We start from the raw sequence: 27500 nt of genomic DNA on the forward strand, positions 1-27500 counted from the left end.
TATTGTAAATGTAAGTATCAATTTAAAGGCAAATACCAAAATGATTATTTACAAAAACTTATTGTAATGTATTGTACAATAAATAAAGAGCTGCTGAGTCAACACCTCTGATGTTTTGTGATGGTAGAGTTCCCTTAAGTGGGTACCAGATGGTATGCAAGGTTGTCTGATAAAAAATCAAATATCACTACATTGTCAAAAATCATACCACATTACCTTATTTTATATACATAAGATTTTCCAAGTTTAGGTTTGGTCTTAAGTAGTTGAATTAAAGTTGAATTTCAATTAAGCCTGTGTCCAGGCCTTACTATATTTTTGGATTGGGTAGATATATAGACTGTGAAAGTTTCATTATGAGGGATTCTTTATACTTGCACATTTCATTCATTTAGATCATTTAAGGATGGCTCATGATCATCTTCACTTGAATATCAAGTTCTGTCCTTGAGACATCAGAAGACAGAAAAGTAGATTTTCAAACACATTGGATATTGACATGTTATGTGTATCAGATAAATTAGATCAAGGCTGATTATCCTGTAAAACAATGTTAATCCAAGATATTGATTTTTACATCCAGGATCATAACTTTTGTAGGAGCAATTAAACCTTGATTGTAGTTCTTCATGAAAATTTCAATTGGTTGACTCTCACAGGGATTACAACAAAGACTTTTGAATACAACCTGCATTAGTTTTGATAAATTAACGTGAAACGTCGTTAACTTGGGTATGGATGGTAGTCTCCATTAGATAATTCTAAAGAATGCTGAAAATGAAAACGATTGCATTCTGTTTAAATGACAGTCTAGTGTAATTATCTTTCACCCCTTTTGAATGTTATCTGTATAGCTACATGTATATACAGCTAAGTAAACTTTTAAGTGTAATTGATTTTCACCCCTTTTATGAACATGTATCATGTATGTCATCTTCATGTAGCTATGTAAACTTTTTAATGTATTCTGTCAGGACATAATTGTGGTCAGTTGACACCAAAGTGGGTCATAAGCATCCTTAGAGACTAAGGGTGTCTGTTTAAATGTATTTGAAATTCTAACTGCTGTTCAAATAAATAGGACAAAGGAGATAAATATGCTTAATAGTATCTTTTTGGATCTCCTCTATTATATATATGGGTAGACTTTTTTGTGTTGAAAAAAAAGATTTTTTTTATTGACAATCTTCTGACTTAATTTTACAGCCGTGTTGTCAAACCTACTTACAGATAATGAGTCTAGTAATATGACTTTTATTTTGGTTTATATTATTTTGATTTAATTATGACAATTGTTTCTAAAAGAAGTAATTAAAGTGACTGCTCTCTGCTAAGTTTTTAGCTATTACAAGGGATATTGTGATGATATTTGGTAATTATTTTTATCATTAGAACATTCACCTTTTCAAGTTTGACTATTTATGACTTAATTATAATTTTAGACTTGAAAATAAAGCTTTTGTATTTTGTTATGAACCTTTCTAATATTTACATAATGATTGTGAATTTTTGTAACTAATCTGTAATTGTGTAAGCTTCAGATCCACTTTAAAATTAAGGACAGGAATTTGGAATGTGTCAAAGAGACAACATAACCAAAGAGCAGAAACAGTCAAATCCACACATGGGTCTTCAAGTATAGTTGACCTACTTTTGACCGCATTTATTGGTAGCCTGAGGCTTACTCAAAACCCTTGCCAGACTTTTTTAATGTTTGCTTGTAATTTTTGATTATGACGTAGATAAACAGTGTGAATGATGCATGTACATGATGATACCAGGTGCATGTACATGTGCAGTCTACATGGGGCATCTATTGAAATATTTACCTTCTAGTTCCTATAAACATTTTAATTTCAGATATTAAAAATCAATGTTTCATCCAAGCTGTTCTTTCTTAGTTTCATCAATTAAAAGCTCTTTTATACATGTACAGAAAGACCACTCCTCCATTTGGAGGTAAACTGGTAAAAGGCTGTCGATCATCTTGACTGTGTTTCTGTCATCCCAATGAAATGCTTGATGAAATTTTCTCTGGAACTTTAAATCAGATCTCAGATTTCAGATATATAGCTCAACATTTCCTTGTTTACCAGGCTGAAATACTCTTACACAATAGTAATGTAATTATGGTAATGGTCATATATACATTTTTATATGACCTCAAAATTTAAAATATTTTTGTCGTATATTGGAATCACTGACACGTTTTCTGTTTATAACCACAAAAGGAAGGTTGGGATTAATTTTTGGAGTTTTGGTCCCAACAGTTAAGGAATTAGAGCCAAAAAGGTCAAAAATTAAACTTTGGTTGTTTTGATCAAAAATTGAAATATTGTGGTTCTTTGAAATGACGATTATAACTGTATATTTAGATTCTTAATTTTGGGTCCTGTTTTCAAATGGGTGTACATTAAGGTCCAAAATGTCCAAAATTAAAATTTAAACTCAGATTCTTTATTTTGGGCCCAGTTTTCTAGTTGGTCTGAATCTGGATCCAAAATTAAACTTTGTTTGATTTCAACAAAGATTGAATATATGGGATTCTTTGATATGCTGAATCTAACCATGTATTTATATCTTTGATATTTGGGACCCTTTATCAAATTAGTCCACATTGAGTTCCAATGGGTCCAAAATTGAACTTTATTTGATTTCATTAAAAATTGAATTCTTTGGTTTCTTTGAAATGCTGAATCTTATCATGTATTTAGATTTTGGATATTGGACCATAATAGGTAAATGTCCAATTTTTTTTTTTTAAGTTCTAAGACCACATTCATCCTGTGTCAGAAATCAATTCTGTGTCAACTATTTAATCACAATCCAAATTTAGAGCTGTATCAAGCTTGAATGTTGTATCCATAATTGTCCCAACTGTTCATGGTTCGACCTCTGCAGTCATACAAAATGTATCAAGCTGCAGTGTGCAGAGCATCTGTTGTTGCATTTTATAAGGAAAACAATAAGGGCTTTCTGAAATTTGGAATTCAACTTTATGTGAACATGCTATGACATGTGATTAATTTCCACATCCATTCCTGATCAACTTCTTGTTTACAAATATTTAAAGTGTTAGTTCAATTCTTTGCTAAAGTGAAACATGTTCTTGTGTCATTATGTAAGATTCACAGTTATAGTTGCATTTTAGGGACAGGGTTGGGACAGCATTCAATCAATATTTTGTAGGTATTTGTTCAAATTATAAACATGTAGGAAAATTGAAAATTTTGATTCTTTGAAAAATAGTTGTTATGGAGAACCTCATTTATGTTAATTTCCCTAAAAGGATCTAACAAATACAACTGAAAGCTTGAAATAAAAATGTAATAAAATGCAGTAAATGTGTCCTTATGTAAGCAATAAAACTATACTTGAAAAAAATAATTAAGTTTGATGTATACAATACTTTTGGTGTAGTTATGTTATTTAGTGCGATGTAAATTAGTCAAGAATTGTGCATAGTGATTAATACTTCTATGTAAATTTAAATAATTAAAATATGATTTACTTTCCTTATCAAACAAACATGCCAAACAAGATATTGAATCCTGGGAATATCTGTTATAGCGTCTACTTCTAAAATAAATTCATCAACTAAAAATAGTTTTTAGATATAATTTATTTCCTGTCAAGGCACAAAAAAAAGTAGACAGGAACAGGTCTGACATTTTTTACATAGATATATACATGTACATGTATACATGCACACGTTTTATTCCAATCGAGTTAGTTTGGCGTGTAAATTTTTGCACAGCTTTTTGTTAGTCACGATTTCATGCACATATTAATTGAATTGTTTTACATTTTGTCATTGTGGGGCTTTTTATTTTACAGCTGACTTTGCATTATGGGCTTTACTCATGGTAAAAAGCTGTATGGTGACCTATAGCTGTACATTTCTATTACATTTGGTCACATGTGGAGAGTTGTCTCATTGGCAATCATACCACATCTTCTTATTTTTACATATATGTAGTCAAGAAAACTACAAATACTGGTACAGTTTTCTCTTTCTTTTTCCTTTTATAAAATTGTACCAGATCAATTATCTTTGAAATGGAATAGACATTTTAATACCTGTAATATGGCCAACATATTAAACAGTGCAGCCATATTACTAGTGAGCTCTTACAGCTTTTGTTCAGAATGCAAGTTTAAAGGATATTTAAAGGTCTATTTTTTTGGTGTCAAATTGGATGGATTTTTCAGGAGAAAGCAACCAAATCACACAAAAAATCAAAAAGACAGTTTCCAAAAAATTTGAAATTTTTTATTTTCATTTTCCTATATTTTACTGATATATTGACCTCCTTTTTAACAGTTAACTATTAGATATTGTCAAGGGTTAACGTTTTTCATATATCAATTTCTTTTGTCAAATCTTCATAGAATTTTATGAAACTTTGGCAGAAGCTTTTTCATGATAAAGAGATAATGTCTGAAGCAAACTTTTGAATATAAAAATACATTTTCAGTATTTTTCTGATAGATAGACTTATTTGTTTACAGTTAACATTTACAGACAGTCTGGGATTATTATTTTTTTTTACATGATAAATTTGTAAACCTTCCCATATTTTTATGAAACTTAGACAGAAGCTTAAGTCTTCAACAAAAGTCTTAACAAAATAGCATCCTTAACTTGTGTATTTTATTGTTAAATGGACTGACTTTGTAAGACAACAGTACACTTTTACACTGACAGAAGCAATCCTAGGTGAGACACAAGGTTCTGCTGAAACCATTAGAAAATATAAGTACACCCATTCTTCACTAATTAGTCTAATATATATGTACAATTTTTTTGTAAAAAGTTTATGTAGAACCTGATTCTTTGCAATATATTTGTACATTTGTTTTAATTGTGTGTATTAGATTTATACAAAAAGATTATATTCGAGTGAAATAGACCATCAAATGTAAATGAATTGGTTATCTTTGTTTACAAATTAATATTCCTTGGTACATACCATGTCAAAAAGCAATTAATCATCAACTTACTGTTTGGATTCATTATCTTAAAGTTTAAATTGTATGAAATTTTGAAAAAAATAAAATAGAGGGAAACTGAGACTTGAAGTTTACCAAAAATATTCCTCAGATCAGCTCATCAATATACTAGTGCCCAACCATACCAAAAATTGAATAGTCTATACTAGTTCTTAATTAATTCAAAGGACAACCAAAGACATGACATAAATAAAATAAAAAATATCGACACACATTGTCAGTAGGTATTCAACAACAAGGAAGAAAAAATATAAAGGAACAACAATAAACATTTAAAACAAGCATACATGTTTTTTTTAACTTCTTTCATTTATGTTTCTCTTTCTTGTCATCAATCAATTACCATATAAGTAAAAACTATTAGACTACATGTACAAATGTAAATATCTTATCACAGATATATTATATACCCTCAGGACATTAACCTCTCCAAGTTATATCATAAACTGTAATATCAGACAAGAAAACATTGAAACTTTCAATCAATTAAATCAATTATTAGACAGCAAACAAAGTTCAAAGTTCATCATGAAATAGAATTATTCACTGTCTTGTTGCAGAAGATGCATGTATTTTAAGGCGCAAAAGTGGAAGACAGAGGCAGATTCGATCAAGTATTTTTAGTGTGTTGATTTGTGTTCTCTTTTAATTTCTAGTTTGGTAACATATACTAATGGTATTTAAATAACATAGCTTTTCATTTAAACAGCACCACACCTAGATTTTAAATTTGGTAATAAAAGCACCCTCTTTATACTGTTTTTGCCACCAAGGGAAGTTTTTAAAAAATGTTTTAGTTTTGGTGTGTTTCAGGTTTGTAGAGTTGATTATTTGATTTTGCCTTCTTTACAGTATTAAGCAGTCATGATGCTTTAAATGATTGCTATGAGTCCCTTCAGAAATATCTTTGCTTACTTCAACTACAACAAGTAGAGCTAATTTTTGGTTTCCCTCATAACATTGCCTGCTTTACAGTATTAAGCAGTCATGATGCTTTAAATGATTGCTATGAGTCCCTTCAGAAATATCTTTGCTTACTTCAACTACAACAAGTAGAGCTAATTTTTGGTTTCCCTCATAACATTGCCTGCTTTACAGTATTAAGCAGTCATGATGCTTTAAATGATTGCTGTGAGTCCCTTCAGAAATATCTTTGCTTACTTCAACTACAACAAGTAAAGCTAATTTTTGGTTTCCCTCATAACATTGCCTGCTTTACAGTATTAAGCAGTCATGATGCTTTAAATGATTGCTATGAGTCCCTTCAGAAATATCTTTGCTTACTTCAACTACAACAAGTAGAGCTAAGTTTCCCTCATAACATTGTTCTCAGATCTTTGTAAATCCTAAACAGGTCAATTTGACTATTTATTTCAGTCAAGTAGAAATGGTAGCATGTTAGTCAATTCATGTGGTTTTTTTTTTGGTTTTTTTTTAGTAAATAACAAATCATCCCTGAGAAAGTTCTGATTAGTACGAAAACAAATTAAGATTATGCTATTTCTATACACCTTATCGCTAATCCCGGCTGACCCTGCCGCTTGAACTTTTGACTTCAACAACAATCACTTTTCCATTATGGCGTCAGATATTTTGTTTTATGACGTCAACATTTTACGGGAACCTGTGTGAAATCCAGCAATGGCGGATAAATAGCGATAAGGTGTATTGACATATACTGGATCATCAAACTAGATGTTAATTTTGAAACCAGCTTCTTTTAAGGTTATAAGTATCAGATATCTATTGCTGGATAGCCTTTATTGCTTCTAGAAATTCTCTATGCTTTCTGGTGATTTTGGAAATTTTAACAACAGTGAATCTCCCTAATAGGTATCAAAGTCTATTAAAACAGATTGGTCAAGTCTTTTGATCCCTTGATTGATTAATGTGATCACTTTTGATATAGTGGCTGGTCCTGGTCAGTGAAGTAACAGGAAGAAATCAAATTTTCGGACCAGTGTATTGAATAAGGCAGTAATTTATATAAATATTAACGAGTGATTGACTCTTATGATGCTGGTGTATTGATGAATGTCATATTATGATTTGTTCATGTGGGTAGTTTTATCAAAGTAAAAGTCTATAATATTTCATACTTATTATATAAATTTTACCATTATTAGCAAATGTGATGCTATGTTTAGCCATACTTGCAATATTAGTTATTTTTAGTAATTAAAACCACAAGAATTATTTCCTAATTAGTTTTTATTACACGCCCATTCACTATTAACTTATTACTATTAAATTATGATATTCTATTATTCAACTCTCCCCCACATTTCCACAAGTGTAAATTAACCTAAGATGACAGAATTTTAAGAATGGATGACATAACGCTCAATATGATGATTTTCTCTTTAGATATTTCAATGTGCAATAACTTGATTTGTTTTTATATAATTTTGTTGGAAAACTACAGTATAGATGTACATAAGAAGTTTATGTTATATGTTAAAAATAATGTTTCTTATTAAAAACAATATTTTCAATCCTGCCTTCCATATTGTACTGTCATAAACAGAAATAGTACATTGAAAAAATGAAAGGGTATGGTTATAAGACTAAAGGAACTAAACAAAGTTACAAAAATTGGTAACAATCTTCATTAAAGGGAAATAACTCCAATAATTTTGTTTGTTTATTGTAACTAACTGAGTTTACCCTCTTTAAATAAAGAATTTATTATTATTATTATTATTTCTTTTGATAATCTGATTATTTAAAATACTTGCTAGCCTCCCACAAAAATCTGCACATTTCAATGCAATTTTATGATGAGACTTCTTAAATCCTTTTTAGGGGATTTGCTTTATATTTTTTATTACTTGAGCCACAGCATTCGTCTAGAAACCAACTATCTTAGCTTGTTTTCTATAGAAGGAGTACTCTTTGACCCTGATTTTCAAAATACTGGTATGTGTTATTTGATATTTCTTTAATGGTAGCTCTGCTGTTAAAGATTTTGACTCACCTGCAAATTTTCGTTGAACAAATGCTTGATAAAATGTTGTCTTTCTACAGTCAGGGTGGCAGTGTTAACTATTTGTATAAAGCTTTATATAAACTTTAAGGTAGAAGAATTCAATACTGCATTTCATGTATGCATATGCCTTATGCTTCAAAGTTTTCCTTCTGGCATAAGTCCTTTTCATTGTTTTTTTTTGTTATCATTAATATTGTCTTGCTCATTTTGAGTGAAAGGTTGGAAATACAAAAGTATAAGATAGATCACTAAATAGCTTTTTTATTTCTTATTTCTGGGGCTTTACATGTGTTTTATTATTATCTAGCCTGTCATGATCAAAGCTACATGTTCTTTATATTACATTATTGCAGAGTACATGAGGTATTTAAAAATATCTCTCACCTTTAATATAAAATGTAACATTCATATTTTCTTTACCTAACTGTTGTGCATGTAATGTGATCTATTACTTATATTTGTCTTAATTCTTTTCTTGTTTTCTGTTGCAGCACAAACAACAATGGAAGACTTACAGATCAAGCCACATCTACTGTTTGTTCATTCCTACAAATCACCACATTTCTGTGACTTCTGTGGAGAGATGTTGTGGGGACTTGTCAAACAAGGGTTGAAGTGTGAAGGTTAATAATATATTTGTCAAATATTTAAAAAAAAAAAAAAAAATCATTCCAAAGAACTGTATTTTTGTAGAAGAGGTATCAGTCATCATATATTTTAGAAGCAACATTTTAGTTTAGTTCTATTTATGTTTTTGTAATAAATGAGACAGACAAATTACAATGAATTTTTAAAACTTCAATTTGTTTTAAGATTCTGGTGATATAGTGTATCTTAAAAATTCTGAAAAGCTTACACCATAGACCGCAAGTCGAGCATCTAGTATGCATTCTTCATTGTCCAATGTTTTCCCACTTATATAACTAGAAGGCTATAAAGTTTATAGTTAAATCCTCTGGGTCTAATAACCTTGGATATAAAAGTTACTCTTCTTTTCTGGTTAAAAATCATAAATAATACAACAGGTGAAGTGCATGAAGTGAGGGAGTTGATTTCTTATATGATTCCCTCTCAACATGTCCAATATTTTATTCAAATCTTGGTGTTATCAGCCTTGTTTCTAATTGTTTATTCTTACAATATAGGTACATTTTTGTACATCAGAAATACAATGTTTACAAACAGTGCTTCAGTCAAAGATGCAGTATACACATAACTGAATAAATATAATTTTCATATTCTTTTAAAAATGTATCCCAATTATATAAATAGTGGTGTTTAAAGTTACCTTGTAAAATATAAAAAATCTATTTTTAAAACCACTTTATGTGTTAACTTTAAAAGTGACACAATTTTAGTGACTTCAAAATGTATTTGTAATTTCTTTAGCCCTCAGGTCAAAGATTAAAACTTGAAATAAAAGTTGTAAAATTAATAAATAAGCTTGTTTTATACCTTAAACATCATAAGAAGTTTGCTTTATGAAACAAAAATAAAACTTTGGGTACCCAAATATGGTCTTATGCACTTATTCTGCTTCACAAATTCAAGCCAAAAGTAAATTCTGTGCTGATAATCATATTTTTGAAAGGCCACTATATTTGTTAAATTTTGATACCTTTCAAACTAATTTACTGCAAAATTCACATTATTGTAAAGCTTGATATATAAGGCCAGAAAGGCTTCCTCTATTCAATGCTAAAACTTCTTTGTCTTAAATACTGAATAATAATTTTGTAGGTTGTGGCTGGAATTTCCATAAACGTTGTGCCTTTAAGATTCCAAATAATTGCTCATATGACAAACAGCGGCGACCATCATCCAGTAGTATCACATATCCCAACCCAGTGCGAGAGAAATGTGACTCGCTAGCAGTGGAAGGCACAGCACAGGTAGAATCAGGAATACCATACGTAAGATATCCATATTACATTACTCAATGTTGTCATTTGTTGTAATGTGGATATCATTAATTTTTGCATTATTCTATAAATAGCTTTCTTTTACTATTTGATATACATATAATACGTACATGTATTTCTTAAAACTTAAAAAAGGTCATAAGGTTACTGACATAACATCAATTTAATGATCTTTATAAAATGTGTAAGTAATCTCAAATAAATAATGATAGAATATCAATTTCATTTTGTTATTAAAAGTGAAACTTACAAAACATGATTTTTATCATGTTAACAAGATTGGTTATTACAGAAAAAAGCTATTTAAAGAAATCGTATGCTTTGGGTATTTTATTGTTTTCTTCATAAGGAAAACTGAAATAAATTGTGTATACCTGTATTTTTCATAGCTACAAGTCTCTGAAAGTATTACTCCACAGATATATACATATATTTTTATAAAATTTCTTGTTTGATAAAATCATACATTAGGAGAGCTCTGTTTTTTGTTGTTGCAATTTTGCTACTTTAAAGGTGAATAGAACTTGATTTGACCATTAGCTATTTGGTATGATAGTCTAATAAAACTGGTGGCATGTACTTTGTTTCATGTAGTTCATTAAGTGTATCTATTGGAAACTTCAGCTGCTTTTCAAATTTTAAATCTACTTTTTTTTTTAAATATTGAAGGTGGATGTAGGCAGGTTAGAATTTAGGGAAATTGATCACCTCGGTTAAGGTTAAATTCAATTGAAGATTGAAATATTTTACACATATAATCATAAGAGATATCTAAATCCATTTACTGGTATTTGTCAAAGTTCAATTAGATTGTTCAGTAGACTAAGAATCCCAAGTGGTCAGGAAGTCAATCTGAGTGTAAACTCCTTCACCTTTAGTACAGTTTCACAATTCAATCATTTCAGATATTCCCCCGACAGACGGCTTCTCTTTGTTTTATCCTTTTAAGCTGTTTTGCTTTTGATGTTCTACAGTTATTTTTTATTTTTATAAAGTTTCATTTTATGCCTTTTACAGAGGTTTAAGCTATCTTAAAAAAGTGTTGTGAATTTTGTTGTTGTGCTGATTAATGTTATTGAGAGGAAATAAACAGAGAAGTTAAAAGTAGGAAATGAATTTGCAGTATGATTCGTACATATCCATTATCTATACATCTTGTGACATTTAAAACTTTTCCTTATTAAGTGTACAACTTTTACTGTTGTCTAATGGATAGAGCTCATGATAATTAGTACAAAGCAGGACTTATACTCATATCAAATTATCCTGCTCTTGCCCTGATTATACATTTAATTTGCCACTGGACGTTAAACATCCATGATCAACATTGACATGTTTCTACTCAAAAGTGGTTGATTGATTGATTGTTGTTTGCTTTACGTCACATTAGCACAGAAAGGCTATATCACAGCAAGATCTAATTTGAATATTTTGTGAGACAGATTAAATGTTTGCTTTATGTCACATTAGCACAGAAAGGCTATATCACAGCAAGAGCTAGTTTGAATATTTTGTGAGACAGATTAAATGTTTGCTTTATGTCACATTTGCACAGAAAAGCTATATCACAGCAAGATCTAATTTGAATATTTTGTGGGACAGATTAAATGAAGTTATGAATAGAATTAACAGAGACTATCAAAGATCAGCCATCCACAATAAAGGAGTAGATCCAGTAAGATGCGTTTTCAGCCCCAAAATATAGCAGTTTTACAAAATTGTTTAAATATAAACTTTTAATGGTTTATTGGACAGTATAATGCTACTGCTACATAAATATGGGCTCTTTTTGACAATACAATGCACAGATATCAGGTACTAGCACCATAAAGTCATGCTAAATTACTGAAATCTTCACAATTCTAGCATTTTTATTAAATTTCAGACGGTTTTCGTATAAAAAGAAAGAGACCGCATTTGTGTTCATCCTAAATATTGAAATGTAAGTTGTATTTTATGATAATACATAACATATATAAAGGTTGAGGATGAACATGGATGCGGCCACTTTCATTTTTGACAAAAAACATCTGAAAAGTGACATTTTTTTGCATATTTGGTAGATTTTTCATATTTGAGCTTAAATTGGATCGTTTTTAATGACTTAATCAGTTAAAATCTTTCACATACACTAATTGATTCAAAAGATATAGACACTTAAGTGTTTGAAAAGTGGTCAAAATCTTTCGTCAGATGAACCTGAAATTTGAGGCAAAAATCCTCATCACTAATATTGAGGCATATTTCAATCTATACATATATCCAAAATCAGTTTATGTTAGTGTAGTAAGGTCATTTTGTTTGCGTAGTTTATGATTAAGTAAGTTATCTACCTGTTTTGAAACTATAATATATATATATATTACGCAGGATAAATTGAAACAAAAATGATCCTGACACAAAAGTCGTCTGATGAAGTAACATAACAAAACATTAATGTTTGCCTATTTTATTACCTTCTCTTCCCACCTGTATTGATCCTTATAAGGCCATGAGAGATAGCAATTACATGATGTTGACATTCGTCTGACCGTAAGATGTTTTCTAAGAACCTTGTGCAAGTCTTTTATAGCATTATCTATAGAATGTTAGGTAATAAAAACATTGGCAATTTGTCAATCAGCTGTGAATAATTTCGCTTTGAACACAGTGTCTAATCCAGTGATAGCCTGGGCTAGAGCAGGTTTATTTATCACTCCTCTCCTTTTGTTTGTCCAAGGTGCCTACTTTATTTCTCCATTTAATCCAACAGTTTTCCTGCAATGTAATTAAATTTGCATTCTGATTTAACAAATGTAAGATGTGCACTTTTATAATTTTAATAATCTTTTATCTGAGGTTTCCTTTGTGCCAAACTTTGTTTGTCTTTTATGTGAAGGGTCTGTTTACTGCACAAATACTTTTGGTACTCTCTTTTCTTGCTTCTGGTATCCATTTTATTCATTTAACATTTAAATGTCTAGTTAGCGTATGAATATGAAACTTTTTGGCTTCTACAGACCGAGAAATAAATTGTAGAATTTAAGTTTTGTCAGTCAATTAAATAAATCTCCAAGTTAATCAGGGAATTTCCACTAAATGAAAATAAAATGCATGTGAATCCAGACTAATTCTGACTGACAGAACAATTGCTTTTTATGCCCCACCTACAATAAAAGAGGGGCGTTATGTTTTGTTCGTCTGTGCGTCTGTTCGTCCCACTTCAGGTTAAAGGTTAAAGTTTTTGGTCAAGGTAGTGTTTGATGAAGCCGAAGTCCAACCAACTTGAACCTTAGTACACATGGTCACTATGATATGATCTTTATGATTATAGAGCCAAATTAGACTTTTGACCCCAATTTCACGGTCCACTGAACATAGAAAATGAAAGTGCTAGTTTCAGGTTAAAGTTTTTGGTCAAGGTAGTTTTTGATGAAGTTGAAGTCCAATCGACTTGAAACTTAGTACACATGTTCCCTATGGTATAATCTTTCTTATTTTAATGCCAAATTAGATTTGTTACCCAATTTTACGGTCCATTAAACATAGAAAATGATAGTGCAAGTGGGGCATCTGTGTACTTTGGACACATTCTTGTTGAAATAAAATTAATTTTCAATTTGAAAAATAAAAATTGTGCAGATTAAAACTTTTTCAGTCATCATGAAGTTCATGGTCACGGCACATTATGTTAAGTCAATACCAACATCGTAAATTCATATAAATGAAGAATACTTTGTCAGTGATGTAGGATCATTAAGTGACCAATATCTAAGTTCTTAATTAAAGCAATCACAGCCTTGGATCACTAAAAGTGAAAGCTAGCTTACATGGCATTAATAGCTAGGTAGAAAAATCAATGAAATGATATTACAGATGGCTAGATATTGACTAAGTGTCTGTCTGTGTATTAGATCATTATTTGTCACCTGTTCTTGGAAGCTTAGACCAGGTGTTAATATCCATCATGATAATTAGTACGTGATTAGATCTAGCCAGGGGACAAACAAATGTCTCATCCATAGTTTATAGATAATTGGATTTTAAAACATGTTTTGTTATATATAAAGAAAAGTAAAACAAATCTTTTACTGGTATTGTTTCTTGAAATCAACAGAATTCAAAATGATATGTAAACATCAGATATTAATTATTTTCAGTAAAGATGGTCAAAGTAAACTTGCTTATTATACGATTTCTATACTCCTATCATTAAAAACTAAAAATTGTAATGGTAACTGATATGGTTATTGATTTTAAAACTTTAAATTGGGAATTGTGACTGATTTAGTTGCATTAGATTTAGAATGGTAACTGATCACATAACTTTAAATTGGATAAATGAAAGTTGATTTTGTAACATTAGATATGACATGGCAACTGATTTTGTAACATTAAATTAGACATGGCAACAGATTTTGTAACATTAGATATGACATGGCAACTGATTTCGCAACTTTAAATTAGACATGGCAACTGATTTTGTAACTTTAAATTATACATGGCAACAGATTTTGTAACATTAAATTAGACATGGCAACAGATTTTGTAAATTTAAATTAGACATGGCAACAGATTTTGTAACATTAAATTAAGAATGGTAATTGATGTAACCTTTAACTAGGGATGGTAACTGATTTTGTAACATTGAATTAAACATGGCATTGGTTTTGTAACATTAAATTAGGAATGGTAAATGATTTTATATAACTTGAGATTAGAAAGAGTAGCTGATTTTGTAACTTAAAATCAGAAAGAGTAACTGATTTTGTAACTTTAAATTTGAAAAGGTAACTATTTTTTAAACTTTAAATTAAGAAATGTAACTGATCTTGTAACTTTAGATAAGGCATGAAAACTGATTTTGTAACTTTAATAAGTTAAATCAACTGATTTTGTAACTTTATTTTTTTTAAGATGTAGCTTATTCATTTAAAATCTACCATGCCACTTTCTATTGGCTTAAAAGTTAAAGCCTCAGGCCTAAATTCAATATGAAAAAGTAAAACTAAGGGAATTAATGATGAAAAATAGCAGTCCATGTTATTTATTTTTTTCCATTGTTTGCAATGATAACAAATATAGACAAGAAAATTTAAAAATGGTAATAAATGGTTATAATATTTTATTATGCACAAGTTAATGATAGACATAACCTGTATTGACCTGAATAAATCTATAGATTTCCTATCTTTGGAATCATCACCATTTGACATATCATGAAACATGAATTCTTAAAGATTTTTAATTTGGATAAAAGGTAAACTAAACCAATAACATTCTCCGCAAAATTCTGTAATTGAATTTGAAGATTATAAAACTGAGTTTCTTTAGAAAATCATTTTCAAATATTTGCAACTTTTTGATGATGGAAAGCTGTTTTCCCCCTAGAAATTCTGCTAATGATCACTCATAACTTGAAATGACAAAGGTTTCACCAGCTGACTATTACAACAAGTGATGAAACAATTTATAACCTGAGTTCTGTTGCCAAAAAACCTGCAGAATATGTGACAACAAAATTGGCATATATATAACATTCCACCAAATTAAATGAAGACGTGTCAACTTATTAAAATTATTAAGGACATTAATATATGCACATGGGTTCGCCTAAAAAAAATAATATTGCTTTTTATGACAAATAACCTCTATTTAGTTTGTTAAACCCTAAGCTCTATATGTTTTTGTTGTATTTCCAATTTTTAAATATTTATTCATCAACTTAAAACACTGGTTTTTCTGTCAATTTTGGTTTCCCAGTAGAGCTCTTATTGCACAAACTTCTTTATGTCCCAACTCATTCAAGTTTGATAGTGAAACATTGGAAAAAAACTGTATATATTGTACTATCTTTTTCTAAATTCAGTATATAGATAATGATCACACTTGAGAGCAGTGAATACAAAGAAATACATGTAGCTGTAATTCGAATGATTACCTTGAATTTGTTTGATAGATACTTATATTTCTGCAAACCCAACCTGAATGTATTATTGTATAAAGGAAAATTTGCAATATTTGTTATTTCATTTAATATTATTTTCCAGAAATAAATTTTGTTTTTGTTTTTAATTTTTTTAAATTTTAGGCACTTATGGTCTCTGGCCAACCATCCTTGTCATTGAGTTTAGGAGGAGATGCACGCAGTAATCGTTCCAAATCTTGGAGTGGCCGACCAATTTGGATGGAAAGAGAAGTCTTAGGTCGAATTAAAGTGCCTCATACATTTGTTGTGCACAATTACACGAGACCAACAATTTGTCAGTGGTGTAGAAAACTTTTAAAGGGCCTGTTTAGACAGGGTGTACAATGTAAAGGTATGTATAAGTACTGTGCATTTATTATCATTGGCCAATTATCCTGGATTTCCCGATGATGGGTAGCTCATGTACTTTTATAAGTCTTCAACAATGTACAATTTTTATGCCCCCTTTTCATGGTCCACTGAACATAGAAAATGATATTGCGGATGGGGCATCCGTGTACTGGGGACACATTCTTGGTTTTTTTCTAAATGCTTGAATTAAGACTTAGCCAAAACTGTGAAATCAAATACACATTTTTCTTTAATTAAAGAAAATATAAGTATCCTTGAAAATAAATAAACCACCAGTAAAAAGCATGGCACAATGATTAGTTGAACGATTTTTTGTGCAAGTATCTGCCAGTAATAATCTTTTGCCATTGCCAAAAGAATACAAACAATATTTATAACTGATGTACAAATGTATATTCTGTTAATAGATGCCATGTGATGACTTCTTCCACTAATGGTATTTTTTTATATTAAGTATAGGATTTCATTCTGTCATGTACAATTATATATTGTATTGTCAATAATCTTAAGATTATATTTCATTTGATATAAAATTAGTGAAAATGAATATATATAAATACAGAGTGGTGGGTAATTGTAGAATCATGTTATATCCAGCATTGATCATGCTGAAATAGTGGTCAGAATAGTGGTCAGTCTACGTAAGAAAAGAAAGAGATAATCTGTCTGAGGTCACAACAAAATTCAAATGCAGTCCTGACAACTGAAGATCTGTAATATGTTGAATTTTATAAAAAAATCTATAGCATCATGTTATTGCAAATTTTTTATGTCCTAAATAATTAGGGTTTTTTTCAATGCAGAAAATAAAGTTTGCTTCATTTACAAAAGGGGTACCCTGGGAGTTAATGAATTCAATTTGTCTTCACAGAAGTTTTCAAAAGGCAGGTTTTAGACATGCTGATTCCAGTGACCACAACAATATCAACAATTTGTGAAAGTACTGTGGATTCATTTATTTTCATGTGTACACTCTTTTGTGGGTTGTAGAACTATTTCCTTTCAGGGGTATTTGCTTTCATGGTTTTAACCAAAGTCTGCAAACCAACTTAGAAAATATGTATTTTGTATTCTCCTATACCAATGAAATTCACAAAAATTAGTATCTCACAAATTATACTGAATCCACAGTATCTAATTAATTCAGTTTACGGGTAACTTTTAATGATAAGTCAGTGATATTCAGTTTGCAGTTGTATAAGAATTGGCAAATCTGTCCATCTGTTTGTTTGTGAGTGTCATAAATGTTTATCATTTTTTTTTTATGAATAATCAAAAATAAAATTGAACAGAAGTACATGCAAATTAGTCAGCATTATTGTTTCAAATGTATTTAAATCAGTTCAAATTCATTTATTTTATTATTTGTTTTAAACTCCTCACCAATGTCCCATACATAACATTGTATATCATGGAGTTCATTCTATTTTCAGATTGCAAGTTTAATTGTCACAAAAAATGTGCCCCACAAGTTCCAAAGGATTGTGCAGGGGAATTACCAAAAGTGGGATGTAAGTTATTAATAGCTTCAATACTTAAAAAGCAAGAAAATATTGTTTATCATTTTTCAACAGAATTCATCCTGTATCTACAAAAAATCAAAACTTTCATTGTCAATGAATGGTGATTGAAAGGTATATAAGAAATTGTGGTATGAGTGCCATTGAGACAACTCCATCTAAGTCACAATTTGTAAAAGTAAACCATTTTAGGTCAAAGTAAGGTCTTCAACACAGAGTCTTGACCTACACTGAACAGTAATCTATAAAGAGCCCCCAAAATGACTAGCATTCAAACAGGAAAACCAACTATCTATTTTTTTTTTTAAAAGGAACGCTTAAAAACCACATCAACAAATGACAACCACTGAACATCTGGTTCCTGACTTAGGAATGACACATTTTGATTATGATTTATTATTTCTCTTGTAGATTTAATTTTTCAAAATGATAATTTCTAATTAGACAAATCTAGGAAAAAAACAAGTTTTTATCTGACTTTAAATCTCATGATAATGAATAGAAGTCAATACAGAATTGGAACAGTTGACTGTTGGTGCAATGTTAAATTTCAATATTTGATTTTGTAAATTATGAAGAGGTCATTGTTACATTTGAAAAATACTACGTGGCATAAAAAAACATCCTTTGCCATAAGAAAGAAATTTGAATTAGTTTTAACGAAATTAGTGACAAATATTTGAACCAAGTCCTAGTGAATATAATAATTGCATTATGTTTGGTTTGAAGAGGATGTATTTTCTTTGCAGTTTATTTTTGTTAACAATGGTAATTTATTTCTTCAGTAAGCCAAGAACAGAGTATAACATCTGAAATGGATGGCTCTGTTGATACTAATTATACAGATATACAGGAGGATGAAATGCCTCTACAAGAAGAAGATGACGAGGACAATACTCAACAGAAACCCCCTCTTAGGTAATAAATATAGTATCTTATTTGTGATTATGGGGCAGTTGACACCAAACATGGCCTGAATTATCCTGAGGGATCTTGATAATTTACTCTCCACTTAATATCATCAGTGTTCCAGCTAGGATTCCAAAAGGGCAGGGTGCCAATCCTGAAAAAGGGCATTTAACGCGCGAAATGATAATATGAAAAAGGCATATTTTAATAAAAGATATTAATCAAACATTGTGTTTATTCGTTGAATCACAGGTTATACAAGAACAACATCATTAGCCCATATAGAACTCTATCTTTCTACTTTTTAGGCTGAAAAACTTGTCAAGCAGCTGGTCACACAAGTTTTTTGATCATTGCTTGGCACAGTTGTAGCAGTATGTTTTGAAAGGTGACCTGTTTCATTCTGTTTCTATAGTCTGCCACATTTTACAAGTTTCACCTTTCTACCCCTGCTGTGCTTAATGGCAATACAGCACAAAACAGCTGTGCTCAGTAAATGCTCAATTTTAGGATATATAGCAACAGTCAAAAATTGTATCAAAAATAAAGAATACAGAAAAAGATGACCAAGGCACCCTACCAACACTGCTACTAAGACCCTCTTTAACTTTTCCCATAACTCAAAATAAATACCTAAACATATATATTCTTAAGCAAGAAGTATGTAGACATATTTTAGAATATGTAAATGGGTTACTCAATGCTAGGAAAAAAATCAGATTGAGTTATCTTTCTTTATTCGGGTGTGCTCCTTCTTTGGAGGATTATAAACAGTACGTAAATATGATATAAATAGGATCACAATATGGCGACCGATTTTGTTATTTTTGTATCAAAAATGAAGGCAGTCAATGACAAATACATCTGAATTTTCTATTTATTTCAAGGAAAACAAGTAAAACAATGTCTTCAACGAGTTTATTATGGTTTTCAACTTTCTGTCATGTTTCCTCCATGAAACTACGGTTAACATCGCAAATTGTGCCCAAGTTGTTATATATGCACATTTCTTCAAAGATAATTGCCGACTGACCGATTCTATTTGAATGAATTAATGTTGATGATCATTAATGACCCATCCGATAAACGGATTACCTATAACAACAGATTATGACACCAGTTGTAACCATTGATTAGCTTTGGGTCGACGTCGTAAACAAAGTCATACACTTTTCCTAAGGTAAAATTTAGTAATTAGTGTATCATATCAATAGGAACAAAAAAGGCAGGGCGCCCTGGAAACTGTAAAAAGGGCACAGGGCGCCACTCGGGAAAGGGCGGGCGCCGCGCCCTCTGAAAACGGCCTAGCTGGAACACTGATCATAGTGCTGCTAGGGATTACCTGAGGGCCTTCACTTGGTACTGTTCAAAGGACAGACCCCACATAGATTAGATGTTTTAAAGGACATCACTTTTTACTGTTAAAATTAATGCTCTCTTTCGTATTGAATTAATATTGTTTAATTATCATTTATATTCATAATTTTTATTCAAACTCATAAATACAACAGAATTATAGAAATCACAAAGTCATGGTATTGATGTTAGAAACTGGACAGGATAAAAAAAATCAACATTTGTCTCCCATTTTCAAACATGAAATATGTTGGAATTTTCAGATAAAATTTACTTACCATTTTCACAAACTTGAATCCACAAGCTGCTATTTATTTGTTTTTGACATTACAATGTTGGAAAAATGAGATGAACTATCTTTTTTGTTAAACAGATGAATGTTTAATGTTAACCAATTTTGTTATTTATTTTTAGTCCTACACAAAGCAGTAACATTCCATTAATGAGAATCTATCAATCAGTCAAACACACCAAAAGAACGGGATCAAAGGTTATGAAAGCAGGTTGGATGGTTCACTTTACTCAGAATGATCAGCAGGTATAATTTATTTTCATTTTAAGAAACGAAGATAATGCTTAGATATACATCATGCATGTTTACTTTACAACTATGATTGCACAGTTAATCACATTCTTAATATTCTTAAAGAAATATGCAAACTTAAAAATGTAAATATCTTTGACAACACTCCCAAGTGACCCTTGTTTTCTGATAATATGAAAGAAACTGGTAATTTTATGTAATTACTGTGGATTCATTTATTTTCGTGGGTACCAATTTTCGTTGATTCAGGGAAAATTACATATTCGTGGATATTTAATTTCGTGGTTTTACCGAAGTCTGCATACAAGCCTTTGTAAAATTTGTCATTCGTTAAACATCGAATTTCGTGGTTTGCCTGTACCAACGAAATCCACGAAAATTGCTATCCCACGATTAATAATGAATCTACAGTATTTGGATATGTATGAGGTTAAATAAAAAAAAAATACATAGCTGAGAGGGTGATTTAGCAGATTGTTACTTGGAGAAAACATTTGCCAACAAAGATTACAATCTATTCATAGAGAAAAAAATCTTCTCCTTCATGTAATGAATTCAACTAAAACAATGGATTGTTATTTTCTTACTATGAAAATTAGTTTCTTTGAAAATATTCCCAAACATTATGTGACTTCAGGAATTTACTCACCATATGCATTAGTTTCTGAAGAAAGAATGTAATATCCTTAATTTTGTTTCCCTATTCTACAGAGGAAGAGATACTATTGGAGGTTGGATTCTAAATGCATTACATTATTTCAAAAAGAAGACTCGCCTAGATACTACAAGGTAAGATAACTTTATATGAGGTACATCTCCTTTACTTCAAGGTTGAATAAATTACAGCTAAGAATCTCATACAAAGATCACTGGCAGATCCAGAACATTTTTTAAGGGGGGCCCGTTGACTGACTTAAAAAGAGGGGGGCCCGTTGACTGACTTAAAAAGATGGGGGCTCAAATTGTGCTTCAGGGATTCCCTACATTATCAAACAATTTTTTCCCACATATGAAGCTACTACAAGGTCAAATAAATAAGAGATTGATGAATTCCATACAAAGACATTACAAGGTCAAATAAATAAGAGATTGATGAATTCCATACAAAGACATTACAAGGTCAAGTAAATTAGAACTTTTTGAATCTCATACAAGTGTACTATATCATGTATATTGTTGAATAACTTGAAACTAGGTAAATCTGATACAAAGATTCTAGAAGGTAAAATCAGTTAATGTTTGGTTATTCTCTTACAAACATATTACAAGGTACAATAAGTTAGAGCTCAAGGTAAATCTCATACATAGATACTCATTTAATTGAGAATGGAAATGGGGAATCATGGACGACATGACAAACTGACCAAAGAGCAGAAAACAGTCAAAATCCTACTATGATTCTTCTACTCAGCAGACAATGTATAATAAGTTAATGTTTGGTAGATATTTGCTACTTAAAAAGGTTAAATAACTAAGAACTTGGAAAATTAAAAAAATCTAAGAGATATGAGTTTACCTATTCCTTTAATTTTGTAGGAGATTCCATTATCACATATAGTAAACATAGAACCAGCCAAACTACGACCAAATGCAGACCCAAGCAAAGGACCACATGTTTTTGAGATGAGGGTCAATTCCACAGTATACTTCATTGGTGAAGACCCAACTTTTGGAGGCAGAGAGGGGGATATTGTTGCATCGCCTGAAAGTGGTGTTGGACTAGAACAAGCCAAGTATTGGGAACATGCTATCAGACAGGCACTGATGCCAGTAACACCAACATCCAGTGTTGTAGGAAGTAAGCTATCATCACAATAACACTCACTACAAGTTATCCCAGTCCTGACATGTTAAATGAATAAGTGCATTATTTGGAAAACACTTTTATTGATCACCAAACTTTAAATGAAAAAAATGAACGGCATAGTCAAAAGCAGAAATTGTTATGGAAACTGCTTTTTAAGAGGTTGGCTAGTGTTAAAAGAGTTGGCAATAACTAAGTGCTTGGTGCCATACAAAGATACAAGTTAACGGTTTTATAACCAGAAACACATTGCAAACAAGAATTAGTGCAAAATGGCATTTGAATACCTGATCTCAATAAAATGAAACAAATTGTTTCTGTACATTATTTTTTCATGACGTAAATAGAAGATACCATTTCTTCCATGACATGACTGACTTTCCAGATTTGGTCTTGACTTATAATCAAGTGCATTTAACTCTATGATATTTGTAGATTCATCTTCAGAGAATGGTACGAACAAGGAAGAAGAACAGGATATAAGTCAGCTATATCAGATATATCCTGATGATGTATTAGGCTCAGGACAATTTGGTATTGTATATGGAGGTAAGTCAGCTATATCAGTTATATTGATAGATTCTTTCAAATTTTGTTATAAACAGTTTTTTTTCTTTCTTAGAATGATAGAAATGACAGAATGATGCCATCACAGAGGAGGAATCTAGAATTGTCTGTTCCATGATAAACTGATAATTCAAATCCTCATTATTTATAATGTTTTTTTTCCTGCAGTCAGGGAAGTAAAAGGAAATGCTTTTCCTGTCTTCCGGTTGTAACATTCAATTGTATGAAAGAAACGTTTCAATAACATCATCAGCATTAATATTGTTATAACAAACAAAACTCATAGAAAAAATATTTTTATGGCGTAAACTATTTTAAATGGTAGGTTTTTGCACATGCATTACAAGAGAACAATTTACTTGTGTACACAAACAAGATATGTATTTTACATTGAGGAAGTAAACGTAGCTTGAAATGTTTACACAAAATTAGGTCAAGATGGTTTATATTTGGTTGCTAATTCACTTATATGCCACTTGTTACTCAATTATTTCTACTACATATTAATTGATAAAATAGTTCAAATTTGTGAAATGACACTTTTTAGTTATTTTTTTTAATTTTTATCTTTCAAAAACCCATTTGAACACTTAGCTTAAGTGTTTTTCTCAACAACAAAAATATATTTCAAAATAAGGTAGTTTTACATTTTGGAAGTAACTATATTTTACATTAAAAGTTTCAAAACATATGAGAGATCATCTTTGTGTTGAGTTACATCATTAGGTCAACTCCAGAGTTCTTTTAGTATATACTGTGTAATTGATATGTAATGTGCAGTTGCTTTTACATTTCATGCAGATTATGAGGCCATTGTAACACCAGTCATGCTTCAATGACTTAAATGTTAGCATTGTTTAGATGTTATATGTTTATATGGTATATAAAATAAATGAATAAAAGAGATAATTCCCATTTTTGATAATCAAATTAAAATAAAATTGAGTTTTATTATCTCACGCTACACAATAGTAGGGGGTACTTTGTTTTCTTGTATGTAAGTTCATTTGACTTTAGTCTGTCTATAAGTCCTGTACAAGGTTACAGATCATGAAATAAACAGTCACATCAATATTAAACAACTTGTTCATTATGGGGTGAACTTTAAAGTATTTTGACCATACACTTGCAGTTCACTGAACATGAAATGTGAATGTTTAAGTTGGTAAAGGTGTCATATGGACACATATGCCTTACACCTAAACAAACTGAAATGGACATAATAAAAGGGTTTCAGTGATAGTCTAAAAATAAAACATGTCAGTGTCATGATATCAACCAATCGTAAACAAGCACTATTTTTATTTATTAACAGGTAAACACAGGAAAACTGTACGAGAAGTAGCTATAAAAGTGATAGATAAATTGAGATTTCCTAACAAACAGGAAGCACAACTTAAAAATGAAGTGTCCATTCTACAGGTAGGGTTAACATTGTCAAGATGGAGGCTTTAATTTAAGGAACATACTGTTTAAATATGAATTGGATAAGTTTAAGCAACCAGAAATTACATAAGATAACTTTTTACAAAAAAGGAATACTTGACACATTAAGAGTAAATAAATATTTTGTTACAATGTTCTCTCCATGTCCTCTTTGTTATTTTGAAGGTGTACTTGGAGACAACCATAGGCATCAAGTATAAATTGATTAATAATAAGATTGAAGCAGTTGGCTGCTAATATAAAACAGCTAGAAGAAGTGTTTAATTTTAACACTATTCTTTCACTTTTTCTCCTTTAATTAAGGTGTCATGATCATGACAAGTACATACTAATGAGGGTATGGTTTGTGAGCCCTTGCGACAGTAGCTCATATGAATTTTATGTGATGGATGTTCTATTTTACTTGATTATACAAATGTTTCTATAACTATGTTTTTATAATTACAGAATCTTCATCATCCAGGTGTAGTTAACTTAGAGAAAATGTTTGAAACTCCAGAAAGAGTAAGTTTTTATATTTTAATATTTCAGAATATTATGAGGTACATTGACACATCATTCAACAAGTTATAGATGAAACTGTTTACCTTAAAGTTCTATATCCTGTTTTAACAGAAAAAATATGGTTTCTTAAACAATGTCAGTCCCATCAAGAAAATAGAAGAAAGAGAAAAACAAATTTTGTTTTATATTATATTTACATGCATTATAAGTTTTCCAAACATGAAATAATGCAAAAATCAGGAAACCATATTAGAAAACTTCATTTGATAGTTGGAAAATATGTCCTACAGTTATCTCCCCTTATCAGGTTAATGTTTTGGTTTAGGGTAGTTTATCAGGAGTTTGTGTCTATATCATCTTGAAATTTAAACTTATAAGTTCATAGGAGGATCGATGGAAGGTTGAATCCAAAGCTATCTAAACAATAATGACTTTTATTACATGATCATGGTGTTCACATAAAATTGTAATTGATTTACACTTGCATAGAATTTTAATTATATTTCAAATTATCTATTACAGATTTTTGTAGTAATGGAAAAGCTACGTGGTGATATGTTAGAAATGATATTATCTAGTCCAAAAGGTCGTCTTAGTGAAAGAGTCACTAAATTCCTCATTTCACAAGTAAGTGTTAACAGTGATCTTAATGATTTAATGATTGGTTAGTAAAGGTTTTGGTAACCTTCGGACAAGTATAATAAAAAATGTCAAGTTTTGAAAAAGGGTCAGTGATCACCCTGAATAATGAGCTGGACAGGAAGTGCTCAGAAATCACATGTAGTTGTAGAAATATCCTGACTATTGACTGTAGTGTAACTGTTCCAATGGTGCTTACATACAATTAGGCTTCTTATGTAGAAAATGTCTGAATATTTTATAAGCAATTTACAAGTAGAACAAGTCTATAAAAAAGAAGATGTGGTATGATTGCCAATGAGACAACTATCCACAAAAGACCAAAATGACACAAACATTAACAACTATAGGTCACAGTATGGCCTTCAATAATGAGCAAAGCCCATACCGCTCTGTTTATTGACTATTTTCAGTCAATGATTAAGGATAATTCATAAACATACATAAGCTTGCTGGATTATTCAAACGAAATAAGCATCCTAGCACTTTCAACAAGTTATGGAAAATTATGAATAAGCAAGGTTGTGTTGCAAAAACAAAAATTTGAGGGAGAAAAAATGATTTTTACCATTTTTCTAGAAAAAGGGAAAGCGTTAGTGAGCTGACTATACACATCTTCTGAAAAAACTGATCAAGGTTTTGCCAAATCAATACACACAATGCATCTTGTCATTTATAAAGAGAGTTTTAGAAGAAGTAGAAAGTTGGCAGTCAGTTTTTCAGTGCATTGCTCAGGGAACTCCCTGAATTGACTACTGACTTTAGGAAAAGTAGACTTTACTGCTACATGTACAAACAAGTGTCCTTACATAACACAAGACTAAAACTAATGATTTTAAGATTTAGATTTTAATTTCCACTAATGTTTTTTTCAACAAATATTTTATTTTTCAGATTTTAGTGGCACTCAAACATTTACATTCGAAAAATATAGTGCATTGTGATCTTAAGCCAGAAAATGTTTTATTATCATCAGAAACAGCATTTCCACAGGTAAATATATGTGAATTGTTACCTTAATGCTCTTGAGGAGGGGACACTATAAATTCAGAAATTATTGTGTGCATTTATTATTGCGATTTTGTCATTTTAGACTTAAATGTGATTTTAATTTTTACGATTTTGAGAAAAAATCCTGTTTAATTCATATAAAATATTTCAAAAATGTGAGTTTAAATTATTGCGTTTACAACTCTGTCGCATTTTTCGCAAAAATAAAAACATCGCAAGAATTTCAGAATTTTCAGTATTGTTTTATCTCTGTGTCCGTCTGTCCATCTACCCCTAAAAATTTACATTAATTTTTATTGAGGAACTGCAAATCTAGTTTCAGATTCCATGTGAGCATTTTCAGTTTCATCGCTTGTTGACTTTTTTTTGCCAGAAATTATATGGCAATCTAAACAGTTTTCTGTGTGAAAGTTCTAAGGGTTTGCTTTCAGACTGACTGTTAAACACTCAAAACCTGTTGGTAGGTGACAATATTGTAACCATGGAGTGACTTATATGGATTATTTTACAGGTAAAACTATGTGACTTTGGATTTGCCAGAATTATAGGTGAAAAATCATTCAGAATATCAGTAGTAGGAACACCAGCATATCTTGGTAGGTCAACATTATTATTATATATGTTTATTGATCATAAACTTTATGAAACTTGAATCAGCAATGTCTTTGACAGGTTCAAAGATAAGTTCTAATCAAATCAGTTCAGTCGTTCATATATTACAACCTTTACATCTTCTAGATAATATTCCAATGGAAAGTCCTAGTAAAAATAACTGTCTTCTAATGTTATATTAATTGTTCATATTAAGATTATATATGTTTCTTTATTACAGCCCCAGAAGTTTTAAAAAGTAAAGGTTATAACCGATCTCTAGATATGTGGTCTGTAGGTGTTGTTATATATGTAAGGTAAGTGTAATACAAGTATAACATACTATCCCCAATTCTTAACTTCACA

General features: G+C 30.4%; 1 protein-coding gene across 6 annotated transcripts in view; it reads left to right on the forward strand.

Annotated features, from left to right (window-relative positions):
• The window catches only part of LOC134712017 (serine/threonine-protein kinase D1-like), a 58316-nt gene that overhangs the window by 12236 nt on the left and 18580 nt on the right, over positions 1 to 27500 (forward strand). For 4 of the 6 annotated variants that reach the window (XM_063573106.1, XM_063573107.1, XM_063573102.1 and 1 more), the window contains exons 3-17: positions 8494 to 8625; positions 9743 to 9915; positions 15995 to 16223; positions 17677 to 17754; positions 18549 to 18681; positions 20443 to 20566; positions 21284 to 21361; positions 22109 to 22370; positions 22812 to 22925; positions 24259 to 24365; positions 24837 to 24893; positions 25416 to 25520; positions 26427 to 26525; positions 27055 to 27139; positions 27376 to 27451. In XM_063573106.1, coding sequence (XP_063429176.1) covers positions 8494 to 8625; positions 9743 to 9915; positions 15995 to 16223; positions 17677 to 17754; positions 18549 to 18681; positions 20443 to 20566; positions 21284 to 21361; positions 22109 to 22370; positions 22812 to 22925; positions 24259 to 24365; positions 24837 to 24893; positions 25416 to 25520; positions 26427 to 26525; positions 27055 to 27139; positions 27376 to 27451 — 1852 coding nt within the window. The remainder of the gene's footprint in view (positions 1 to 8493; positions 8626 to 9742; positions 9916 to 15994; positions 16224 to 17676; positions 17755 to 18548; positions 18682 to 20442; positions 20567 to 21283; positions 21362 to 22108; positions 22371 to 22811; positions 22926 to 24258; positions 24366 to 24836; positions 24894 to 25415; positions 25521 to 26426; positions 26526 to 27054; positions 27140 to 27375; positions 27452 to 27500) is intronic. The other 2 variants (XM_063573105.1, XM_063573108.1) reach the window with 1 other exon arrangement.

Source organism: Mytilus trossulus, chromosome 3 (assembly GCF_036588685.1).
Source record: "Mytilus trossulus isolate FHL-02 chromosome 3, PNRI_Mtr1.1.1.hap1, whole genome shotgun sequence".
In the NCBI taxonomy this organism is placed as follows: Eukaryota; Metazoa; Mollusca; class Bivalvia; order Mytilida; family Mytilidae; genus Mytilus; species Mytilus trossulus.